General features: G+C 39.5%; 1 protein-coding gene across 1 annotated transcript; it reads right to left on the bottom strand.

Moving 5' to 3' along the window:
- Positions 1-1,997: 1,997 nt before the first annotated feature.
- On the bottom strand, positions 1,998-20,085 carry ASAH1 (N-acylsphingosine amidohydrolase 1). The gene is made up of 14 exons (XM_027735403.2): positions 19,979-20,085; positions 14,643-14,689; positions 14,360-14,450; positions 13,015-13,101; positions 11,997-12,075; positions 11,029-11,103; positions 10,144-10,189; positions 8,647-8,791; positions 7,441-7,495; positions 7,140-7,221; positions 6,370-6,501; positions 6,017-6,140; positions 5,389-5,445; positions 1,998-4,734 (listed from the first exon to the last, which is right to left on the bottom strand). The coding sequence occupies exons 1-14, from the start codon at positions 20,054-20,056 to the stop codon at positions 4,645-4,647; spliced, it is 1,188 nt and encodes a 395-aa protein (XP_027591204.1). The 5' UTR covers positions 20,057-20,085; the 3' UTR covers positions 1,998-4,644.
- Between the last annotated feature and the right edge of the window lie 422 nt (positions 20,086-20,507).

The raw sequence follows: 20,507 nt of genomic DNA, 5'->3' as shown, positions 1-20,507 counted from the left end.
AATTAAAAGAAAGACAAAGACTAACAGTGGAAAACCTTAAAGCAAACCTTATGACTGGAGTTACCTTCAGTGCAGAATCCCCAACAGAGGCAGTCTTACTACTGGGATCCTTCTATTGCTCATGCATAACCCTTGAGCTAGGAGAACAAACTTTGCAAAACAAATTAGACTGAGATTGTCCCATATGCAATTAATGTAATTCAGAGCTGATTCACCATAGATCAGAAAATGTCCTGAGTACAGTGCTTCTTGGTATGTAAACAGGCTAAGTCCTTTATAATTATTGTCCTCTCTTCTAAGACAGCGTGTGGGAGCAGACATAGTTACAAAAGACCTTTGATTCCACAAATTATGATCCTCTGAAAAACTCGGAAGCAGATCTAGAGGGAACAACTGCATGGTCTGCTTGCTTCTTGATCACAGCTTTTGGTCAATGGGTATGTTGTGTTTCCAGATTCTCATAACAGTCAAGGCAGCTTCTTATAAAATGCATAAGTATCTGGAGTTTTCTTCCCAAGGCAGACTGTGGCTTCTGCCACTGCTTTGATTGAACATTACTCCTTCTGGCTCATCTTGTTCTTCTGGTGCAAAGGATGAGAGGTTTTACTGCTCAGAGAGCAAGGGTGTGCCTTTCTCACCAATTCTGGTCCTCCAAAAAGAGAAGAGTCCATCTGATGATCCATGCCATAAGCAGGTAATTTGCCTGCTGTTGCCACTAAGATGAAATCCAAGCTTTTGAGCTTCTTCTTTGCATTTCTTTCTCCTTACACCTGTAACCTAAAGAGCTGGCTGTGTGAAAGTGGAACGTGTGTTTGTGCTGGGGGGAAAAAGTATTTCACTGATAGCTGTGGAGCCTGCCTAAAGCTCTCAACTGCTCCCTGTTTGTCCACTCTCCATCATACCTGCTCAGTCTACTGAAAGTCTATTATTTACTCTTGCTGCTTTCATTGCACGTACTTGCCAGGATATCCATAAGCACTGCTCTGGAGTTTTGCTTCTAAGCAAAGCCTTAACATGCAACTGACTCTAATGCAAACTCATTTGCTTGTGTGTCCCAGAACTACTGCTTGATTTTGATAAGATTCAAATTTTTGGATTCTCCTGTCCTCATTAGCTGCAAAAATTTTGTTTTTTAGCATGGGAGATGCCATTCTTTCTTCCTTTTAAATGATATGGGGCTTCACTGCATGGATTCCTGAAACTGTAGAGGTGTAATATTTTCTTGGCAAACTGACATATATTTTGCATTTAAATGCCAATGCCCAAACAATAATTTATCTTTCCTGTTATACCTTAATCGAGTTTACAGTAAACTGGATTAACTCTTTCTATTTACATCTGCTAGAAGCTAAAACACTGTGGCTGCTTTTCCTAGAACTACACTATGCAGCAGTAACAAAAAAGTATGTCTGTTTTCTTGCTTACATATGCAGGTTTATTTTTTTTGAAACCATTTGATAACTATCTGGAGTTTTTCACAACAGAACTAGGAAAACTGTAAATCTCTTATGTAAACTTAAAGAGAAAAATATATATATGGCTGCTTACTTGACCTGGGGAAAAAAAACTAAAAAAAAGTAATCAGACCATCCTCCTTGTGTTTGTGAGGTACAAACTGCTGTACAACTATGTGTACAGCAAATTAATATGAAGAAACACACCCATTTTCATTATTTGTGTCCTTCTCTTTAAAAAAAAGGCAAATAAATGAAATCCCAACGTCGCAAGTAGCTGCAAACATTTCTTCAGTGAAATAGTCTTAGCTTCCATCACAGTGCCTACGGCAGCAGAAGCAGGGGGAAGGCAGTAAACTGACATTAAAAATGGTTGTAACAAGAGCAAAGAAATCTGTAAAAAGAGCAAATTAAGCTTTTTATCTAGCTTTAGAAAACCTTCAGAACAAGTGCTTTCAGAGTTGACAGATGAAGGTTAAATCAATAAGCAATTAATCACATTCATCACTTTTTGTATATTAAGGCAGACACAGTAATACATAGTTGTTGGGGGGTTTGTTTTTAAACAGCTTTGTTTATTTTAGTCAATAGCAGGCATAGGCATTCAAGCTCTGGACAGACATTCATGGGATTTAGCTGTGCTTTTGCAATTATAAAGCAATTTCCAGTGTGGAAATGTAGATTTGTCTTGCACAAGGGACATACCAAAAGATTATTAGTTAATGACTGTAAATAGTCTACACTGCCTTGCTCTACATATGCTAAAGTGGGACAGGACTAATTAAGCACGTAAACTTATTTTTAAATTACAAAGTAATTTGATTATGGCTGTTACACAACTTCATTCCAAATAAATCTGAACAACCCCCTACCAGGTTAAGGTCCGCACTCAGAAGCATATGATGTGTTCTCCACAGTACAGACTATAACATCTGACTTGGTTTAACTGTTTTATATGAATCAAGTGTCCCAGGAGCTGCGTTTCACACATGCATTTTTCCCCTAATTAAATCATGCTGTTATGTTGATTTTGGTTTACATAGGTTCAATATTCAAAATTGAGATTAAAAATGTACTCTGGTAGTACAATCATGCTAACACACTTCTGCTTGCATACTTCAGTTAAAAAAAATTAGATGTACAACTAGACTGGCCCTTTTTAACATCAGTTTACATAGGGGGATCAACGCGCTTGCAACAAACGTGGGTAGAGCCCTTCCCAAATCTTCGTTCGCGAAGCCCAGCCGTGATGATGATGATGACATCGGGGGATGTTGATTTCTGTGTGTTTTCAATGTGTCATTGTTTTACATCCCTCTGAATCGCTTCTTGCTGTGCTACTACAAGCGTTGTTCTAAGGCCTAGAATATCAGTGCTTCATTTTCTTCAACCAGAAGCCATGTTTCTTTATCAGCAGCTACCTGTCAAATAGTATTCCTGTTGTCCCTGCTTCTTCCAATGCTGATGGAAGGAGAACCTCTAATGAGAACAGAGTTTGCAGTAAGATGTAACCTGGCTACTGAAACAAGGGATTCTTTTAACCATAGAATACCAGGCTGGAAGGGACCTCAGTGATAATCCGGTCCAACCTTTTTGTCAACAGCAACAGTCTAGACAAGATGCCCCAGCACCCTGTCCATCAGACTCTTGAAAGTACCGATGTTGGGGAATACACCATTTCCCTGGGGAGATTATTATGGACAATCACTTGTTTTCCCTTCTGTAGATTTCTTAAATTTGTAATTATGGGGGAAAAAAAGCTGTAATACGCTTTAGTATTTGGAACAGGGAGCTGTAGTATCCTGTGTTCTCAGCTTCTGCACTACACTAATACTGTTCTGCATATCCCATTGTGACTGGATGTCAGTTTTAATCGGAGTGCCTTACGCAATACTGTCTGCAGACACCAAAGAGAGAGCTAACACTTTCCTAACACCAATGGCAACTTAAAATTCCTGGATCAGTGGGACTATGAATATCAGCTCTTTCCTAGGGTGGTTAAGGAGAGGTTACAAGGGAACTACCATATATACCAGCCCCTAAGCCTACTCTCCAGTGTGTTCTCTTTGCGTGTTACAAAACACAAGAGTTGGCACTGGAAACTAGTGCCAGCAATGCAGCCAGTGGCACAGATGAAAATACTGCTTCCTTATCTGCTTCCTAGGGTATTAGGGTGCTACTACTTCTATTTCCAAATGACCTTTGTTTTCTTAATTTGTATTTTGGCCAATGGTGCAGCCTGACCTGACTTCCCTTCCCCACTTTCCAAAGAAACAATCAATCAAACAAAATCCTTCCAAAGCAACCCAATTACCCTATTATGGTAATAACTTTAACTATCAGTTTAAGGAACAAATCATTTTTTCAGACACCGTTAAAATCAGTCTATTTAGAAGTGAAAGCCCTTTATGCCACGTGATATGTAATGTGCACAGTGACTTACACTGAAGTACGAAATCAGTGCATGTGTATTTTGGTCAAAGAAAGTAGTTCTTTATTGTATTAGTATTTATTTTTTTTGAAAACAGAAAATTCTGTATTAAAAAAAATAATTTGTTAACAGGCCAAGAAAGAGCTTCAGCAAAAGAGCTTTAAATCAGTGGCAAGACATTTTTGGCTCAGATCTCATTTTAGATATTTCCCCAAGACCTTGTTTCTGTGACTAAACATGATACTTGCTAGGTTATTTTATAACAGGGCATATCAGACATATCCTCATATTAGACCAGATGCAATTCATCTTAAGTGCTTACAAAAGAATAACAGAACTGTATTGACCCAGATGGTCTTGTACCCAATTCTTTTTCATGCTTGGTAGGTGCCATTTTAACTTGTGTGCTTTAGAAGTATTTTAATCTAAATAAACCAAACCAAACAACAAAAATTAACAAACCCACAACCAACAACAAAACAAGAATACTGTCAAGACTGAAGAGATCTAGAGCTAACTGCTGAACTCATTTGGCAGAAATGGCTGAAATCACACCAGACACTCTTTAGAATACATTTCTTGTCAGCAGTACTGCTGTTAGAAAGCAAGGAAGTCCACTGTGAAAAAGGGTCCTTCGTTGTTAGAAGCTCATTGACATTTCTATGTAGCCATTAGATTTCTGAAGAATGGAGTTAGACTGACGAATCTCTTTCCAGAAATATTCAGACAAGCAGCTTCCAACATAGGAAAGGTACAGGACTACCAGGGACTACAGGGATCTGGGCATTCCCGCAGGTAAGTCTCTGTATGACCATTATACACCTCCATCAGCGTTGTGCACACAGTCAGCTAACAGACAGTGGGAGGAAGAAAAAAGAAAAAAATCCTCATTACAGCAACTAGTGAAAACCTGTCTCTGTATCAGCTGAACAGTTCAACTAAAACAAGCATTTACCTTCTTTAGTCAACAACATGCAAGTATAAATTGCTTGTGTTCTTAGTCAAGAATGCTGCCTCCACTGAACATAGTAACTAAACTTTATAATCCAAAACCTCTTTTCACTCCTTCCTTCAGTCTTTTTTTATTCTACACATCAAAACTGCAAGTTCAGACTAAAACATCTTCTGTTGCAAGATGAATGTGCCTGTAGTATGCCCAAACCATGAGGTATATTAACTTGTTTCATGCTAATTACAAAGGCATATATCACAGATTAATTCAGATTAGAAGGGTGCTCACGATGTCTGTAGAGCAACTGCTGCCTCAAACCAGAGCCAGCTATGAGGAAAAGGCTCAGGCTACTTGGAGTTTTAAAGCTGTAGGGCCTTCGGAAAATTGCTATTCCAGCAATTGCATTTTGCATTTACAAAGTAATGTGAAATTTGTTTTGTTTTTACATCCATGTTTTCCCCTGAATGTATTTCTGTGACCTACTCCTTAGATGTACAGTAGTTAGTGGTCCGCCCCGTACTCTAAACTTTCTGCAACAATAGAAACATTACCTTATTGAGGACAGGCTTTGTGGAGAGAACATCATAAATCGCTGGTAAGGAGAGGTTCTGAAAGAAAATTATACACTGATGTTAAGGAACGTTATCCTATTAGTATAAATGCTGAAAACAGTAACTTTTTTACGGCTCAATTACATAACAACATATAGCTATAAGAGCACATGATACCCATACACCTTGAGATCAGAAGAATGTAGGCTGCAAAAACGTGAGCAGACCAGACCTCAGTAGAGCATGGGACACTGGACTATATTTGCTGCTTGACAATGTGTGTTTGAATTTCACTGATGTAAAACTGCCCAGAAAACACTGAAAGTCTTTCTCAAAGTATCTCCAGGTTTATCCCCTGCATATGCAGCTGCTGAAAATACTTGCAGGAAACTTGCCTAGACAAAGAGAAAGCCCAAAACCAGGGAAAAAAAAAAGAAAAATAAGCATGTAAAGGGCCAGCTGGCACTTTTTACCAAGAAGCAGAGACACGTTACCATAAAACCGCCAACCACTTCTATCATTACAGCTGTGCTTGAAAATAACCTGAATGCTCCTGGCTGTGTCAGGTCAGTACTGTAACGTGGGAGTTGCAAAACAGCAGGATATGACATATTTGGAGGATTTTTACCTCTTGTGTTGTGTGGTTCAGGCATTTCATTGCAGGTCCTCTACGATTATCCAATACTAGTGGAGGCTTCCAGCGATCGTAGTTTGTTTCTAACACATACCACGTGCCTTTCTTGATATCAAGGCTGGAAAAGACATCTCTGTTTGTGTTTTGCTTCTCTAAGTATATAGTAAGTACATATATACAGTATATACTATATACTGGTTTTTTTAGGCTTGCTGGGGTATTTTTCAATGATGGTAAAGAAGTAAGTTTTTGTACAACAGAAGTTACAAGAAATAGCGGACACTATTATTGGTGGAACCTGTACTCTTCTGGAAGGCTGAGCTGGGTGTCAGGTCGAGCATACTCACTCCCAGATATCCAGAGCAGCTGTCCTGGAACGAGTTATCACACATCCTTCTCCAGAATTTTTTCCACCCAGTATAAAGTAAGCTGGAGCCAGCAGTCTTGTTTTGGCCAGTTTGTCTTTTGCATCCTGGTAACTGTGGATAAAGTAGTGTTGGACTATTAACTGCTATAAATGGTTCAAGTACTGAAGGACAAGTTACACAGACCCAGGAAAAGTCTGGGTTGTTACTAATTTGGTCTTTCCTCCCCCTTCATGTACATATGAGGAGAAAGGACCACAATGAAGGAACACATTTAAGCAAAGCATCTCTACTCATTCTGAATCTAAAGTATGGTTGTTTGGAGGTGCTCTTTGTACTTTTTCTACATTAAAACATGAATAAAATGATGATGACATACTGTGTCATATTCCACTGAATTAATTAATTGCATGACAGCTTTGTTTCTGCTTACTTCCTATATATACTATATACTTCCTTTAATATAATATCCAACTACCTGTTGGATGTGTTTTGATGCAGAATGCTGTTATGCTTTTAGATACCTGTGTACCAGGTTCATTAGAAAAAAAAAAATCTGAGAAAAAAATTTGAGGGATCGTGTGATGTCTTGGCCCCCGCTCCGGAGTACCAGCAATACCAGAACAATTTAATGTTAGGGCCACTAGGAAGGTATCTGTATCACTGGATACGAAGCATAGATCCACAGTATTCAAGCTAGTTGAAAGCAAAGCAAGTTAAAGCAGTAGAATATTTAGAGGGAGGGGAAATACCTTGTAGCATTCTCTAATACTGTTCTTGTAAGAAAGCCCATCCACATACCGTCTCTTCTACCAAGAAACCATTCGAAGATTCCTGCAAAATATCACTGGTTACACTAATTTGTTTTCAGACAGTTCACTCATGCAATTACAACTTTCACAGCCTTTAAAACAAGCTGTGTGTTATCTTACTCATCTGGAATCTATTCATCATTTTTATTAAGGTCAATATTTACTATTTATTTAGGTAATTGGTATGCCCAAGTTCTGGAAGACTTGTACAGAAATAATAAAAGAAATGAGCGTTACTCACCCACATAACCACCGTCAAGACTGAAACGCTCATTCATTGTCAGTGTGAACGAGTTCTGAAAAGCATTAAACAAGCCAACCTTCATCCATTGCCAGCTCACTAGTACTACTAATAAACAAGAGGTAGCACTGCAATTTAGAAGTCAACTGAGCTTCTTGTTTGTTAGACTCTTCCTCTTCGAGTAATAGACTGCAAGATCAATCCCATGTAGAGAAGAACCTAATTTATCACTGCCCGAATAAGCAGAAATGATAATTCATAGTTTTCTGACCCAGCCGAGCAATCAGCAAAGCATGCTTTTATGCTAAGCAAGTCAAGCCAAGCCTGTGGCCATTTTTTCTTTTGGTCTGTGTTGCATTACTGAGTAACCAGTTTTCCTTTCCCTGCTGTATGTCACCTTCTTCTCAGACCTGTGCGTACTATTCCAGTTTAAGTCCCAGTGCTAAGTACAGCCTGATGTGTTACTGGTATTCACACGGGTGTGCAGCTGCACTTGATTCAATCCATGCTACTTGCAACATGCAATTCAAACTCAAATTCTTCTAATTGTTTCTTTCAGAGAAAAATGGAATTCAGCTACACTGGATCATATTCAGAATGGACTCTTCCCAACTTATTTGAGCCAAAGACAAAAATAAATTGATACAATGGAGGGGTTTATATAAGGAATGCTCTACTACAAGAAGGGCTACCTATAATAGAGAATAAAGGGAGAGCATGTAGAAAAGGAGAAGTTGTAGAAAGCTGCAGATCCTGGTATAGTTCTACATCTTAAAAACCAGCTGTACAGATAACCCTCAGATTTCAGGTACCTATTAAACAAAAACTCAATCAAAAAATCTTAAAATTTAGGAGTTCTTTTTCTACAAAGCTTTGGAGAAAGAGTTAAAATAGCACAAGTACGCCATTTCACCTCTGGGATTACAGCAGTAGCTATTAGCTAGCAAGAAACTAACCACTTGAGCACTTTGTAATCAGTCCTGTTCGTATTCAGAATTCAACGCTGTTTTTAAGAATTGTCCAAAGCGAAATATTTCATTCAGGCAATCTCCTTTCACAAGGAAGATTGCAGCACTGCTTTCTTTTATCTTTTTTCAAGTAGCTATGCTGTGTACCAGAACAATTAAGAGATCATTTATTAAAAAACATCCCAAGAATGACTGAAGCATTCTTAACAAACTGTCAATGCCCCTTCCCCATACTTACTGGTTTGACTCCAGACACCATGCCTATGTATCCTGCAAAATTTGTAGACCTGAATACTGTTTTGTTGTTCCTCTGGAAGTCCAAGAGTACCACTAAAGGCTTCAGTTCTCGAGTTAAAGTCCACGAGTTATTTTTAACATCCCACCTGCAGAACACAGTACATAATTTGAAACTTCCCTCTCTCAGTAGCTTTTAAAATCTCCCTTCACAGCATGCAGGCATGCTGTGTGTGATGCCTATCCTCTGATCTTACTCATGTCAAGCAACACCACTGCTCCATAGCTACCTGAGCAGCACCAGCAAGGAACAACTAAGAAGTCTAAACAGATGGGCAGGCAGTGAAAATAGCCAAGTTTTGTTTGACGTGAGAGCATATACAGTGCTTAGGATTAAACAGCACCACCAGGACAGCTGGTTTGTTGTGAACACACAAAACTTCTTTCTGTTCCTGATGGCAAAGGCAGCTACAGGTACTGCCTATGACATCAAACCTCGAATTCTTACTTTTCAAAGAAGAGAAACCACACACTACTGGATTTTCTCTGCATGAAGGGAAGTCCCAAGTAAGATAAGCCAGACCGGTTTGTAGGCAAGAGAGTGATAAAGATCACTTAGCAGATCCTTATATTTTCTGAAAACAATCCAGGCTCTGGGAACAGCTTTGAAGTTTCTTTAATTTTCAGGGAACATGTTCACAGTATTTCTGACAAATGAGAGAAATTCAACACATGCAAAACCAAGGGACTGGTGGAGTTACAGTTGACAACAAGTGAGTTTTTGATAGGCAGGTGAGAATTTTAATGAAGATGAACATTTAAATTCCAACTGGACATTGAGCATCGTCTGGATGAGTGATGTTACAAAATATACTGGGGTAATAAAAGCAAATGCTGAACTACCTGATCATGGGGTATGAAATGAGAGCTAAGAGAGAATGCAGTGCTGGGCAACAAACTACAGTGTTTGTATCCAAATGAATGACGGTGTTAGATCAGTGACTCCTGAGTGGAAATGATGAGCCATGGGAAGTGCCAGTAAAGTACAGTACAGTAACGAGGGGAATAATCCGAGAAAAGAAAAAAGAAAAAAACATAAAAAAGCCAAGCCTCAATCTAATCCCCATTTCACTGCATACATTAAAATTGATGCTTCATCCTATCATGTAAAGAACAAGACATACTGTGCCTCAGAGATAAGGCACATACTGTGCCACAGAGATAACCATTCTGTGGTTTGAGACAGTTTAAATTGGAGCTGAGAAAAAACTTAGTGACACAACTGGTCTCGATGCACTTGGGGCAGTTTGACATAACATCAGCAGAATAATCCTTTTCATTTTAGCCTTTTTGCACAACACACAATGCAGAATTACTTGTCACTGTCTTAACAACATCCAGTTCATCAGTTAGACTCAAAAAATGCATGTAGAAATTTCAAGTTCAGCTAGCTTTTTCTTTGGGTTGAAAAAAAAAAAAAGTCACAAGTTTAGGTACTTACCCTAGAAAGAGTCCAAAATCCAAGTTTCTGGCATGGTACAGTTTCCCTATACAACAAACAAACAAATAAGATTTTTTTAAAGAAAGAGACAAATTTCAGTTTAGAAATGCAAGAAATGACTAAGCAAGCAAATACCTGGGAAAGTAAGCAAGGAAAATACCATTTCTAGTTGCCTTTTTCATAAGCACAGAATAATGGTGGGGGTTTTTTTGATCAGAGAAATGTTTTGCCATAACTGAGATCAATTAATCTTGCAGTCCATCTGGGCCTCAGATGCTTTCCACATTATCTTAATGCAATGACAATGCAATTTTAGCTTCCTCTAAAAATTAGACATTTGTAAGCTGTCTGAGAATCCCTTAGAAACTTCCTAAGCTGGAACAGGTGCAGACAAGGGCTGCAGAACTGAGAAGGAGAATGAAAGAGTCTATCTTCTTAAAAGAGAGAACCGATTTTGTCAATCTCTAGCACCATACATATGCAATAGCTAGAAACTAGATGCAAAATCCCACATGGCAATGAGAAAGTTTCAGGTGTCTAGCTGGTGTTTCTTTCCCCTAGAAAAACAAACACCACCTACTAAGAAAACCTCAACCAACCAACTACAAAAAAACCCCCCAAAGACTCCCTAAACCGACAAACAAAAAATTCAACAAAACCAAACCCAAACCATTTTTGAAAGTATTTCTGTCTTTTCTTTTTTTTTAACCTAAAACACCTGTGATCTCTTATTCCCTTCTCAAGGAATACCTTTTTATTATCCTTGCTTTTAGTCTCTTTACTAGACCTTTTTGCCTGCAGCTGAGGAGGACTGTATTTGTATAATTGAGGTGGAACCTCTTCTACGTAAAAGAAAACTATTAAAATTATTCTGGGTTACATTACCTGTGTTATCTTCCGCCACTATTGATGTACATACAGTAAAAATTTCATAAAAGATGTTAAAAATAACAATTTCCCCTAGAACAAAAAGAAACAAAGTTCAATAGTTTTGAAACTTTTACCATGAACAGGAAAAAAAATGGTTAGAAACAAGCATACTGCAAAGTTCAGTATCCTGTCATATTTCTATTAAGAACTCCTGTTTAAATCTTATTTGATCTTTGAAATAACTGGTTCAACAAAATCAAGAGCTTTCTGAAAGGCAAACAGAAGGATGAGAATCTCTTGGCCTTCTGCCTTACCACAAAGAAAGATGATAGTCATTGCTATTTCCTCCTCTGGAAACTTCACAAGAAGCTATAAAATTCACTTAAAAGAAGAAAGTTGCTATATGTACCCCTACTCCCATAAAGGAGCAGCTGCCTGGCACCAGGTGTACTGCTCCTGTATGAGGGAAGCAGTGGGAACAGGTCAACAGTCCTTCTCTGCCTCCATTCTGAAAGAATTCCGTGCCTACTTCTCACCTGGAATGGCATTCTTTTACAGGAGGTGCAAAGGGAAGGCAGAAGGAAGTGGCAAGGATCACAAGGGAAAGAAATCACAGCATGAGACTGGGCTTGCCCTTTGTATGTCAACAGCAGACACACAGCTGAACGATGAGAATAAAAGATTCCCCCAAATTTTGGTGCACAGGAGCTGAGACCTGCTCCAGTTCCCAAAACTTAGGAGTGAGAAACCACAGCTCTACAGAGAAGTCCCAGCCACATGAAAGGCTTATGTGATTTTATTTTGTTCTCTAAAATACTGTTTTTATTTAGTGTGAGATGCAATTTATTGCTTTACTTACTTAATTAATAATTTGTTAAGGTCTCAGATGACTACAACTAACTGCAGACTGGTAAACATACTAATTTTACACAAGTCTGAATTCCTAGTTTTCCACTATGTTAATGAGTGTTAAAAACTATTACCCAAAGGAATCCCAGAGGAATTTGCAATCCCTTGGAGTTCTTCATTGAAAGGATAAGGAAGTGTGGCGGTCAGATGAGCCTGAAAAGAAAGGTTTTGTATGATGTATGTTTAAATTAACACTATTTTGTTACTCCCCAACAGGTACACCCCTCTCACAACTACTGAGTATATAATTTCTCTGCAGCCAGTAGAACTTGAAGATGTTTGCAGAGTCCTTTGAAGACAAGCACATACTTAGGAAAAGTAAAAACTATTACTTATCAAAATACTGACGTGAGCAATGGAGACTAGCACAGTATCTTAGCAGCAATAGATGGAACAGAGTGAAGTGGGATTTGTATATATTAAAAGCTCAACTGGAATTTAGCTTAATGTCAGTGTTTATTGGCATCCCTAACTTTCCCACATTGGTATGACTACCTGTATGTGCTGCCTTTATGTCAACCCCACTCAGGCACACAGGGATATGCTGCAAATAAAAATGGGGAAGAAATCTGACTTTATGATGTGTCTACCGCTACACTGCTTTCCCCTGTCCTGATTCCGTGCCAAAGCTTATTTTAATCTGAATCAAATTATTTTTTAAGATGAGGCCTGGTCAAAGTTGTCCCTGTAATCAGACCCTTATTACAGTTTACAAAACCTGATTTTATGCTACTGTTTAAAAGGAGTAGAACATTGCACAAAGAATTCCAGTGAAGTGTTTTGTTACTTTAACTAAGTCAGTAGCATATTTGCCTAGCGTGACTAATCCAAACTTGAAAAGATCTTGGGAAAAATTAGAGGAGGAAGAGGCACATGCATTTTTTGTTTGATGGTTTCAGAGTAATTCAGAGTTGACAAGATGGCAAAATTTCAGAGTGACTCTCTAAATAGCATTTCTGTTCTTTTCTGGAAGTGGAATTAAGAACTTGTAAATTAGGAACTTTTAAAGTTCTTATCTGTCAAATTTAGTAGCATTTTAATTCTGATAGTCAGAGCATACAGTAATAAAATAATTAAGCTGAAAATACTTACAATTTTGTTATCCACTATGTCAACAACTTTGCCGCTGGGGAAGAAGGTATTTGCTATATCTTTAATATTCTGGACCACAGTCTTCAGCTAAAAAGAACAAGAGCTTTTACTGAATAGAAACTCTTAATCATAAGAATTGCTAGAATATTAACAAAACCCCTTCACAGACTTTTCAGAAAAACATTTCGTTGAGAAAATATGTATTTAAATAAAGTGCTAAATGTGGTGTCCTTGGTGAGAAAAACACCTCCAACCCTTGACACTCTTGAAGAGAATCACTCTTCAACCTTTGTTCAAGTAACTTTCTAGATTAGTTCCAACATGTCCTTCTACCAGAGAAAATGGATTACAGGAAACCCATCCTCCTCTTGTGTTCCTTTGATCATATTTTAATACTCTGCCTTGTTCTATCTTTAAAAATGTTAATTACAAGCTCTTTGCTTAAGCACTGGTATTTTTGAAGACAAAAATACTTGACAAAGTTCTTATAAAAGTACATGCTTTCCATTTGTGACATGTGAATGGCCACAAATAACAGTTCCTTTCCATCTAACTCCAAAGTACACAAGAGATAAAACCTTTCAGAATTTAAGGTGCAACCTGAAGCTTCCAACACCCACTGGTTTAAATGAGACTTTAAAAATAAATATTAGCATGTAAGTAGAATTTGTCTGGCTTTCAGAGTTGAAAGCTCAAGGTCAGCAGGGGTATAGCAAAAAGCCCTGGCCTTATTTGAGAAAGTAATTATTACTGAATTGAATTTTTAGCAATCTTCAGAAGAACAGCTGTTTTAAGTAGTTTGAAATAGGCTCAAGTATTTTAAAAAATATTTTTGCTGTGTAAACACCAGTGCTACAACCAGCATCCCTGAAAAGGGCAGGAAGTTCTTAATTTCCCCCTTGCCATTTCACCATCTCAAGCAGTGTTTTAAGAGAAGCAGAGAGGTGCAGAGGAGAAGGGATGCTGCCTCAGTTTCACTTCAGTTTACTGAGGCTGTCCCTTTGGTGTACTCCTCAGTGCAGTTCATCCTGCACTGCTTCATCACTAAAGAGATTTGATAAATCAAATTGCACACACTTGCTCTATGGCACACTGTATTTCATTCCTCTACATCCCAAACATCAGTACCTCTACATTTGATACTGCTAGGTCAAGTGTTGAACAGAAAAAAAGATTTACTCAAGCATTATTTTAGGCTAGAATCATATTAAAAAAGTCAACTCAAAATATTATCCCTTTCATATAATTTTAACACCTGTATTCCTTTCCAAAACCTTTCTGAAAATAAAAGGCCATGTGCTAGCTTTATACCTGCTAAACTTCAAACAAGCTCTGTATATCCTACCTCTGTCTTTTTGTCCTGCATCAAGTTATCCCATCTTTTGCTGGGAGGTAAATCAAGATTTATGACATATGTGGGTACATTCCCTTTGAACCTGAAAGATAAACACCAGAGATCAAATTTAAAGAAGGCTCTGAAAAAACATTTGACAAAATAGGTGCTTCCCACCTGTAACGAGCATTTTCTAGATCTGCAACAGGAACGAGATTCAAGAAAAAACCCTGTTCAGACTTGCAAATCACAACTTCTCTGTAATTTGCTAGACAAGTTGAATCAGATTACTTACGTTGGTCCAGAAGGAGGGTACATTTTACTCCTGCACTCTTCTCCATACTGTAAAGACAGTGACACGTTACTATTTAGCTTCTTTGTTAAAACAGTATTATTCTAGCAGACTTAGTTTTGAATTAAACCTTTAGGACTAGTCAGTTAATTCAAAATCTTGGGACTTTGGAAAGGGTGCAGAGGAGAACAGAAGAGGTAGGGACAAGCAGCAACTTCCCCATGCTGTCTGACAGACCTTCAGACAACTTGCCTAATGTAGTCCAGGGCAAGCACAAGATCATGATAAAGACACAAACCCACTTTTACTCAGTGTGATTTAATGAAGAGCACTTTATTTACTTACTACTTTATTTACTTCTTTATACAAGTTCAGAAACCTTAAATCTCAGGATGGACCAGTTTGTTCTGTTTGTCCAATTCATAATCCCATTTTATAGCACCATTCATCATTATGTTTAGTGTTCAGTTTCACTGTGTAGCTGGGGTAGGGAAAGCACACTGAACTTTGTGCATATTACTCAGCTGGCATAATGAGCTAAAAGGCAGGACTTTGGATTTAGTGCGGAAAAATGCTGCTGAAGTGGTGCTAAACATTACGAGAGGTGCATTTCAGGAATATAATTAAAATAGGTACCTTCATTACTGCAAGCATGGCTAGTTACAAATGAAAGTCTGAGAACTATTTTAGGTGTACTCAAAGTGAATGCAAGGGTGTTTTCCCATCAATTACATAAAGCATGCATATAAATACATAAACATATGCATATATATGCCACAATGATAACTGCACGTTTTACCCAGTGAAATACAATCAACTGCCTACTAGGTGCCTGCACTTCTGCTTCAAGCCAGTTGAGAATAGACCAGATTTGGTCCCTTAGCTATCTGAGAAGTTCAGTAAGCTCCTTAAAGCACAATATGCCCCACTAAGAAAAAAACAAAGGTACATGTGCTGTTCTGGGAGTCCATACAAAGGCTCCCAAAGCACAAGTGTTTGAGAGACAGAACAGAAATAAAAATACGTAGGAATCCTTCCACCACTCCCCTTCTTCCCCACCCTTGATTTTGAATATTTATTTGGTTGTATTAATTAGATTACTTTACAAGTGTGCCCTTATAATGCATTCTGGCTCCAATGAAAACTGGGACAAGATCTCCAGCAGTGACCTAACCGAACAAACTAAACTGGAACAAGCTAAACAATGTCCATGTTCTCTTTGGTCTGATCCCATTATCTGGTTTTAAAGCATTAATATAGAAAACACAATGTCTTACACAATGCCACGGACTTTAAACACTGGCCTAATTTGTTACAACTGGAAACAGCAATTCTAAACTGGGATTGCCTTCTCTGTGTTATCATGTGCTTCTCTTTGTATTGTTTCAAATTGCTGGGAGAAAGCATGAAATGAATTTTGGCTTTCCAACATGTGAGACGAAGGTATAGGACCAGCAGCGAAGTGTTTCCTAGATTTCACTGCAGTGCTGTTATAGCCTTTGCATAGCTGGAACAAAAGATCAAATGCAAAAGGCCATTTAATTTTCAAAATGAAGAAGTGTCAAAACAAGGAGGGTAGGGAAGGATATCAGATGACTAATTAGGCAACAGAAGTCACAGGCTTTGTGCAAAGTCAGACAAATGCTTAACAGTATTAATGCAATTGTCTTGTGAAATTTTCCATCCTGCAATACTATAATCAGTTCGAAAAAGTGACATTACTCATGCATCCTACTGCAGTGGGTGCACAGATTAGGACCTTCAGGAGAAACTTGCTCTCAAAAATATGGTTCTTGACAGATAAAGCCTGTAACAAAAAATTATCTCAAAGGGATGACAGTTCAGTTAATCTGTCAGTATAGGCCATGTGCACATGGAGGAAACAGTGGCAATCATGCAAACTGATTTCAGAGGACTGTAGGTGATGTTCCTGGTGCTAAAAGTCACCTGTGCTAGCACTCTTAAATGTGACATAACGTCACTCCTGACACTTCATCCTGAGACTTTAATCCTGTATTTGCAGCTATTTTTATCTTTCCAGACCTTTGCAACCTAAGTCACAAAAGAGGTGAAGAAAGCAACAGTAAAAGGGGGAGGTAACAGAGAAAATGTTTCCTCCTTATATTGCAGTAATTTTAGGTTCCTCATCTGTCTATGGATAAAGCAAGCTAAAGGAACGAATAATTCCTGAAACAACACATACATCTTTCAAAACTGCTTGATTATCTGAAGAAAGTCAAGATTATTAGTAGTGTCTTTAGGTAAACTATTATATCATAGAATCACAGAATATCTTGAGTTAGAAGGGACCCACAAGAATTATTGAGTCCAACTCCTGGCTCTGTGCAAGACACTCCAAGAATTCCACCATGTGCCTGAGAGCATTGTCCAAACGCTTCTTGAACTCTGTCAGGCTTGGTGCTGAGACCACTTCCCTGTGAAACCTGTTCCCGTGCCCAACCACCCTCTGGGTCAAGAACGTCTTTCTAATATCCAACCTAAACCTCATGAGGAAGCTGTGGACTGCGATGAAGTCTGCCCTCAGTCTCCTCCAGGCTTAACAAGCCAAGTGACCTCAGCTGCTCCTCGCATGGCTTCCCCTAGTTGTCTAAAGACAACTAGAAAACTAGAAGTGTTTTGGCTTCTGTTTCTTACATGAAGTTTTAACAAGGAACAAAAAGTTGTTCCCTTTTGCAATCAGCTAAAGAGTAACAGTAAATCTTTCTGACAAGGTAAAAAGAAAAAAAAGACGCCTAAAGGATTTTCTTGCAGCAACAGAAAAAATCATCAAGCACTTTTTTAAAGTAGAATGAAATAAGGAGCTAGGAAGTTAGTGCTGTGGTCAGCAAGATTCTCCTCTCTGCTGAGGCCTGACAGTAGAGGAGGAACAATAAATGCTGTGCAAGAGAAGAAGGAACATTCTTCCAGCACAACAGAATTGCTGTCACTTTCCAATGTGACAAGCCAGAGGTGGTCCCTCAGAAAACATCAGCAGAAGCTGGCTCCAAACAGGAGGTTATCACTATAAATTTGCTTTTCAAACATGTATTGAACCCCCTAGGAGGAATACAGCTATTCGTGAGTGGTGATGTAATGCTTTCTTTGTTTGGTTTGGGTTTTTTTGTTTGCTTTTTCAAAAAAAACAAACAACCTACTGTTGCCGGTAGGTTGCATATTTTCATTATCTGATGTACTGCTGACTTACAAACTTGGATGCACATAATGAGGCAAAACCAGATGTGCAGCACCATAGGATTAAAACACTAAAAGGAAGATGACAGAGTGGAGCAGAAAGAGAACACGATATGGGGAAAGATGGAAATAAAAAGAAAAAAACTGAAGTAGCACAGAAGATTTATATTACAAAAAAAAAGTAGAGTGGAACAGGAACCAAATAGCTAGAAAATTGTTGAGATGAACTCCTAACTAGGAAGAAAAAATCAAGTAATAACAGTTATTAATCACTGTAGTAAAGAAAATTAATGCAAGGTTTAATGACTGCTGAGCAAATATTTTGACACCTAGCCTAATTTCATTAATATGACATAGACTGAATGTCGCTTTTCCAGTCTAAGGAATGCCAGCACTTTTTAAATTACCCTCAAATATATTTTTGAAGTGGACCATCTGTGGCATCCCTCCTTAATATTCAGTGTTTCTGATCTTCATATGTAAGAATAAATACAAAATTACCTCTTTGAGTTATTAAATACAATTCCATAGTTTAAGGACATTGCATTCAGTCTCCTTCAGTCAATCTGTTATATTCAGCATCTTTTGGTCTATGAACTCTGTGGTCTAACACATTTTTCTCTCTGCTCCCCTTCCCTCACATGACAATGCCAAAGCAGCACTCTCTTGTGCTGCAGCAGTCCCAAGGCTGTTCAGATAGTTTAAGAGTACTCTTGCAGCTCTGAAGGAATGGTGATCAAGCCAATTTAAATTGCGGTTTGGACAAAAAGTTCAGTATGGTTGAGGGGGCCTAACTGAAAGCTAAAGGGACTGACAGTCTGCTCCACTGAGGTGTAACTCAAGACATTTAGCTGCCATGTTCTCTGTTAATGAAAAGAACCCAAACAGCTGTATGTAGGAAGACAAAAATTGTTTATTCTCCAGCAAATGATGCAATCCAGTACGTCAAACAAAACCAAAATATCCAAGCCTGATATCTGGCTGCACAGCAGCACAACTTGCAATCTGGACACAGAGTGGATTAGATGCAAGTGCAAAGATGTACCAAGTACAATCAAATGCAAAAATCAAGCTCTAATGACTAGACTTTGCTGATGGCTGGCATTTTCTTCTACCACTCCATACCCCAGGATACTTTTGGCTAAAATTCTGACGGTGTTTTAAGCTAGAGCTGGCTTATAGTATTGGGAAACTTCTTTGAGATGGGTAGGATGGGACTGGAAGGAGAGAGGGAAGAAGAGAGAGACGAGAAGAGAGCCCAGTTCTGTGTAATCAGGAAGCTAAGAGAACATGGGTCATCCAGATGTCTACAGTCCTTTCCTGTAATTCTCCCCTCTCACAAATTCCATATTCATTTTCCTGAAATCAATAACATTTGCTATGAAAAGCCTTAGAGCGAAGGAAGTAGATATTCCCAAAATATTTAAAAATAGATTGCAAAATATTATTTTGAAATCCAGAGATATTTAAAACCTGTCCTCTTTACAGAGGACGAGGAGATTCAGGAACTGCTGAGATCAGAGTGCTTCGCTACTTCAGGAATAAAAAATACACCAGGAAGCAAGAGCGGCTGTTTACATGTCCAGAAGATGGGAGCCAGCCCGTTCCAAGTAACTACCTCTGCCCCATCCCAACTTCACAATTCCACCAAAAGTTAAATATTTCACTTATTCAGCTTATAAAAACCCTAAACGTCAAAACAGCCGAAAGAACAAGTAACGACATCCCAAGCCGGCCTACTCTAACACTTCTCCTTGGGTGAGCTACAGCAAATACCCTCAGCAGATTCCCAGGTGTCCCTACTTTTAGCAAGCCCGTCCTAACTTTCCTTTGGAAATCGCCGCTTTGGCGTAAGAGGGCAACACTGACCTTACAGACGCACATGAAACCGAGTGCAGGAGCGAGCAAGGACTTGTACAACACACCCGTGGCACAGCCCGTCCCGGCCGCGCCACAGGAGCCATTAGGAAGCCGCCGAGCCCGTGGGACAGCGGGACACCCCGCACATCCACACGCGCGGGTGTGAGGACTCGCTCGGCCTCCGGCGTGGGGAAGAGCGGCCGTCTCCCCCCCGCCATCCCCCGCAGAGGGCTGGGGGCGATCCCACCCACCGCGCCGTCCCGGCTTCCCTCCCGCCCCAGGCTCACCGGGTCCGGCGCCCAGGAGAGCTGCGCCAGGACGAGCAGCGCGGCGAGCACCAGCAGCGCCCGACCCCAGCTCGCCATCCTCCTTCCTTCCTTCCCGGCCCCGCTCCCTCGGCGCTTCCCGGAGCCGCGGCCACATGACATCGCCCCGCCCGGCAGGGACAGAACCCTCCCACCGCCCACACGGGCCGCCTCTCCATTTATAATACAGCAGCGGAGCCCATTTTCAGCCGCACTTCCACAAGGGGGAAGCTCCGTACAGGGAAATCCGAAATAAAATCGCGTCTCTTTGGAAACACTGAGAGCAAACCCGTGGCACCAGTTTTCACTTCGTAAATGCTGGGATTTTTAATTACTCTGTGTCCTTGGGAAGATTTTAGGCAGGCTTCGTGCTAAGGAGATGCCAGGCAGGCGCCTTCTTTAGGAAGACTTCTCTCTATCTTGCCTGCTTAGGAGTGCAGGAAACAGGCAACGGGGCAGACTAATGAGAAATACAGGACATGAGATGTATCCAGCCATAAGCACCTTGCGT

Source organism: Pipra filicauda, unplaced genomic scaffold (genome assembly GCF_003945595.2).
Source record: "Pipra filicauda isolate LSUMZ 115617 unplaced genomic scaffold, ASM394559v2 scaffold57_size4234018_pilon, whole genome shotgun sequence".
NCBI lineage: Eukaryota > Metazoa > Chordata > Aves > Passeriformes > Pipridae > Pipra > Pipra filicauda.
Note: the sequence above shows the minus strand (reverse complement) of the source record. Positions and strands in the feature narration are given on the sequence as shown.

What these genes read in the sequence shown, in the direction of transcription:
- ASAH1 (XM_027735403.2), bottom strand. Translation starts at nt 20,056, where the DNA reads ATGGCGAGCTGGGGTCGGGCGCTGCTGGTGCTCGCCGCGCTGCTCGTC. An exon ending in TGCAGGACAAAAAGACAGAG is followed by an intron (nt 13,102 to 14,359) that starts GTAGGATATACA and finishes TGTTCTTTTTAG; the next exon opens with CTGAAGACTGTGGTCCAGAA. An exon ending in GTATTAGAGAATGCTACAAG is followed by an intron (nt 6,502 to 7,139) that starts GTATTTCCCCTC and finishes CTTTATCCACAG; the next exon opens with TTACCAGGATGCAAAAGACA.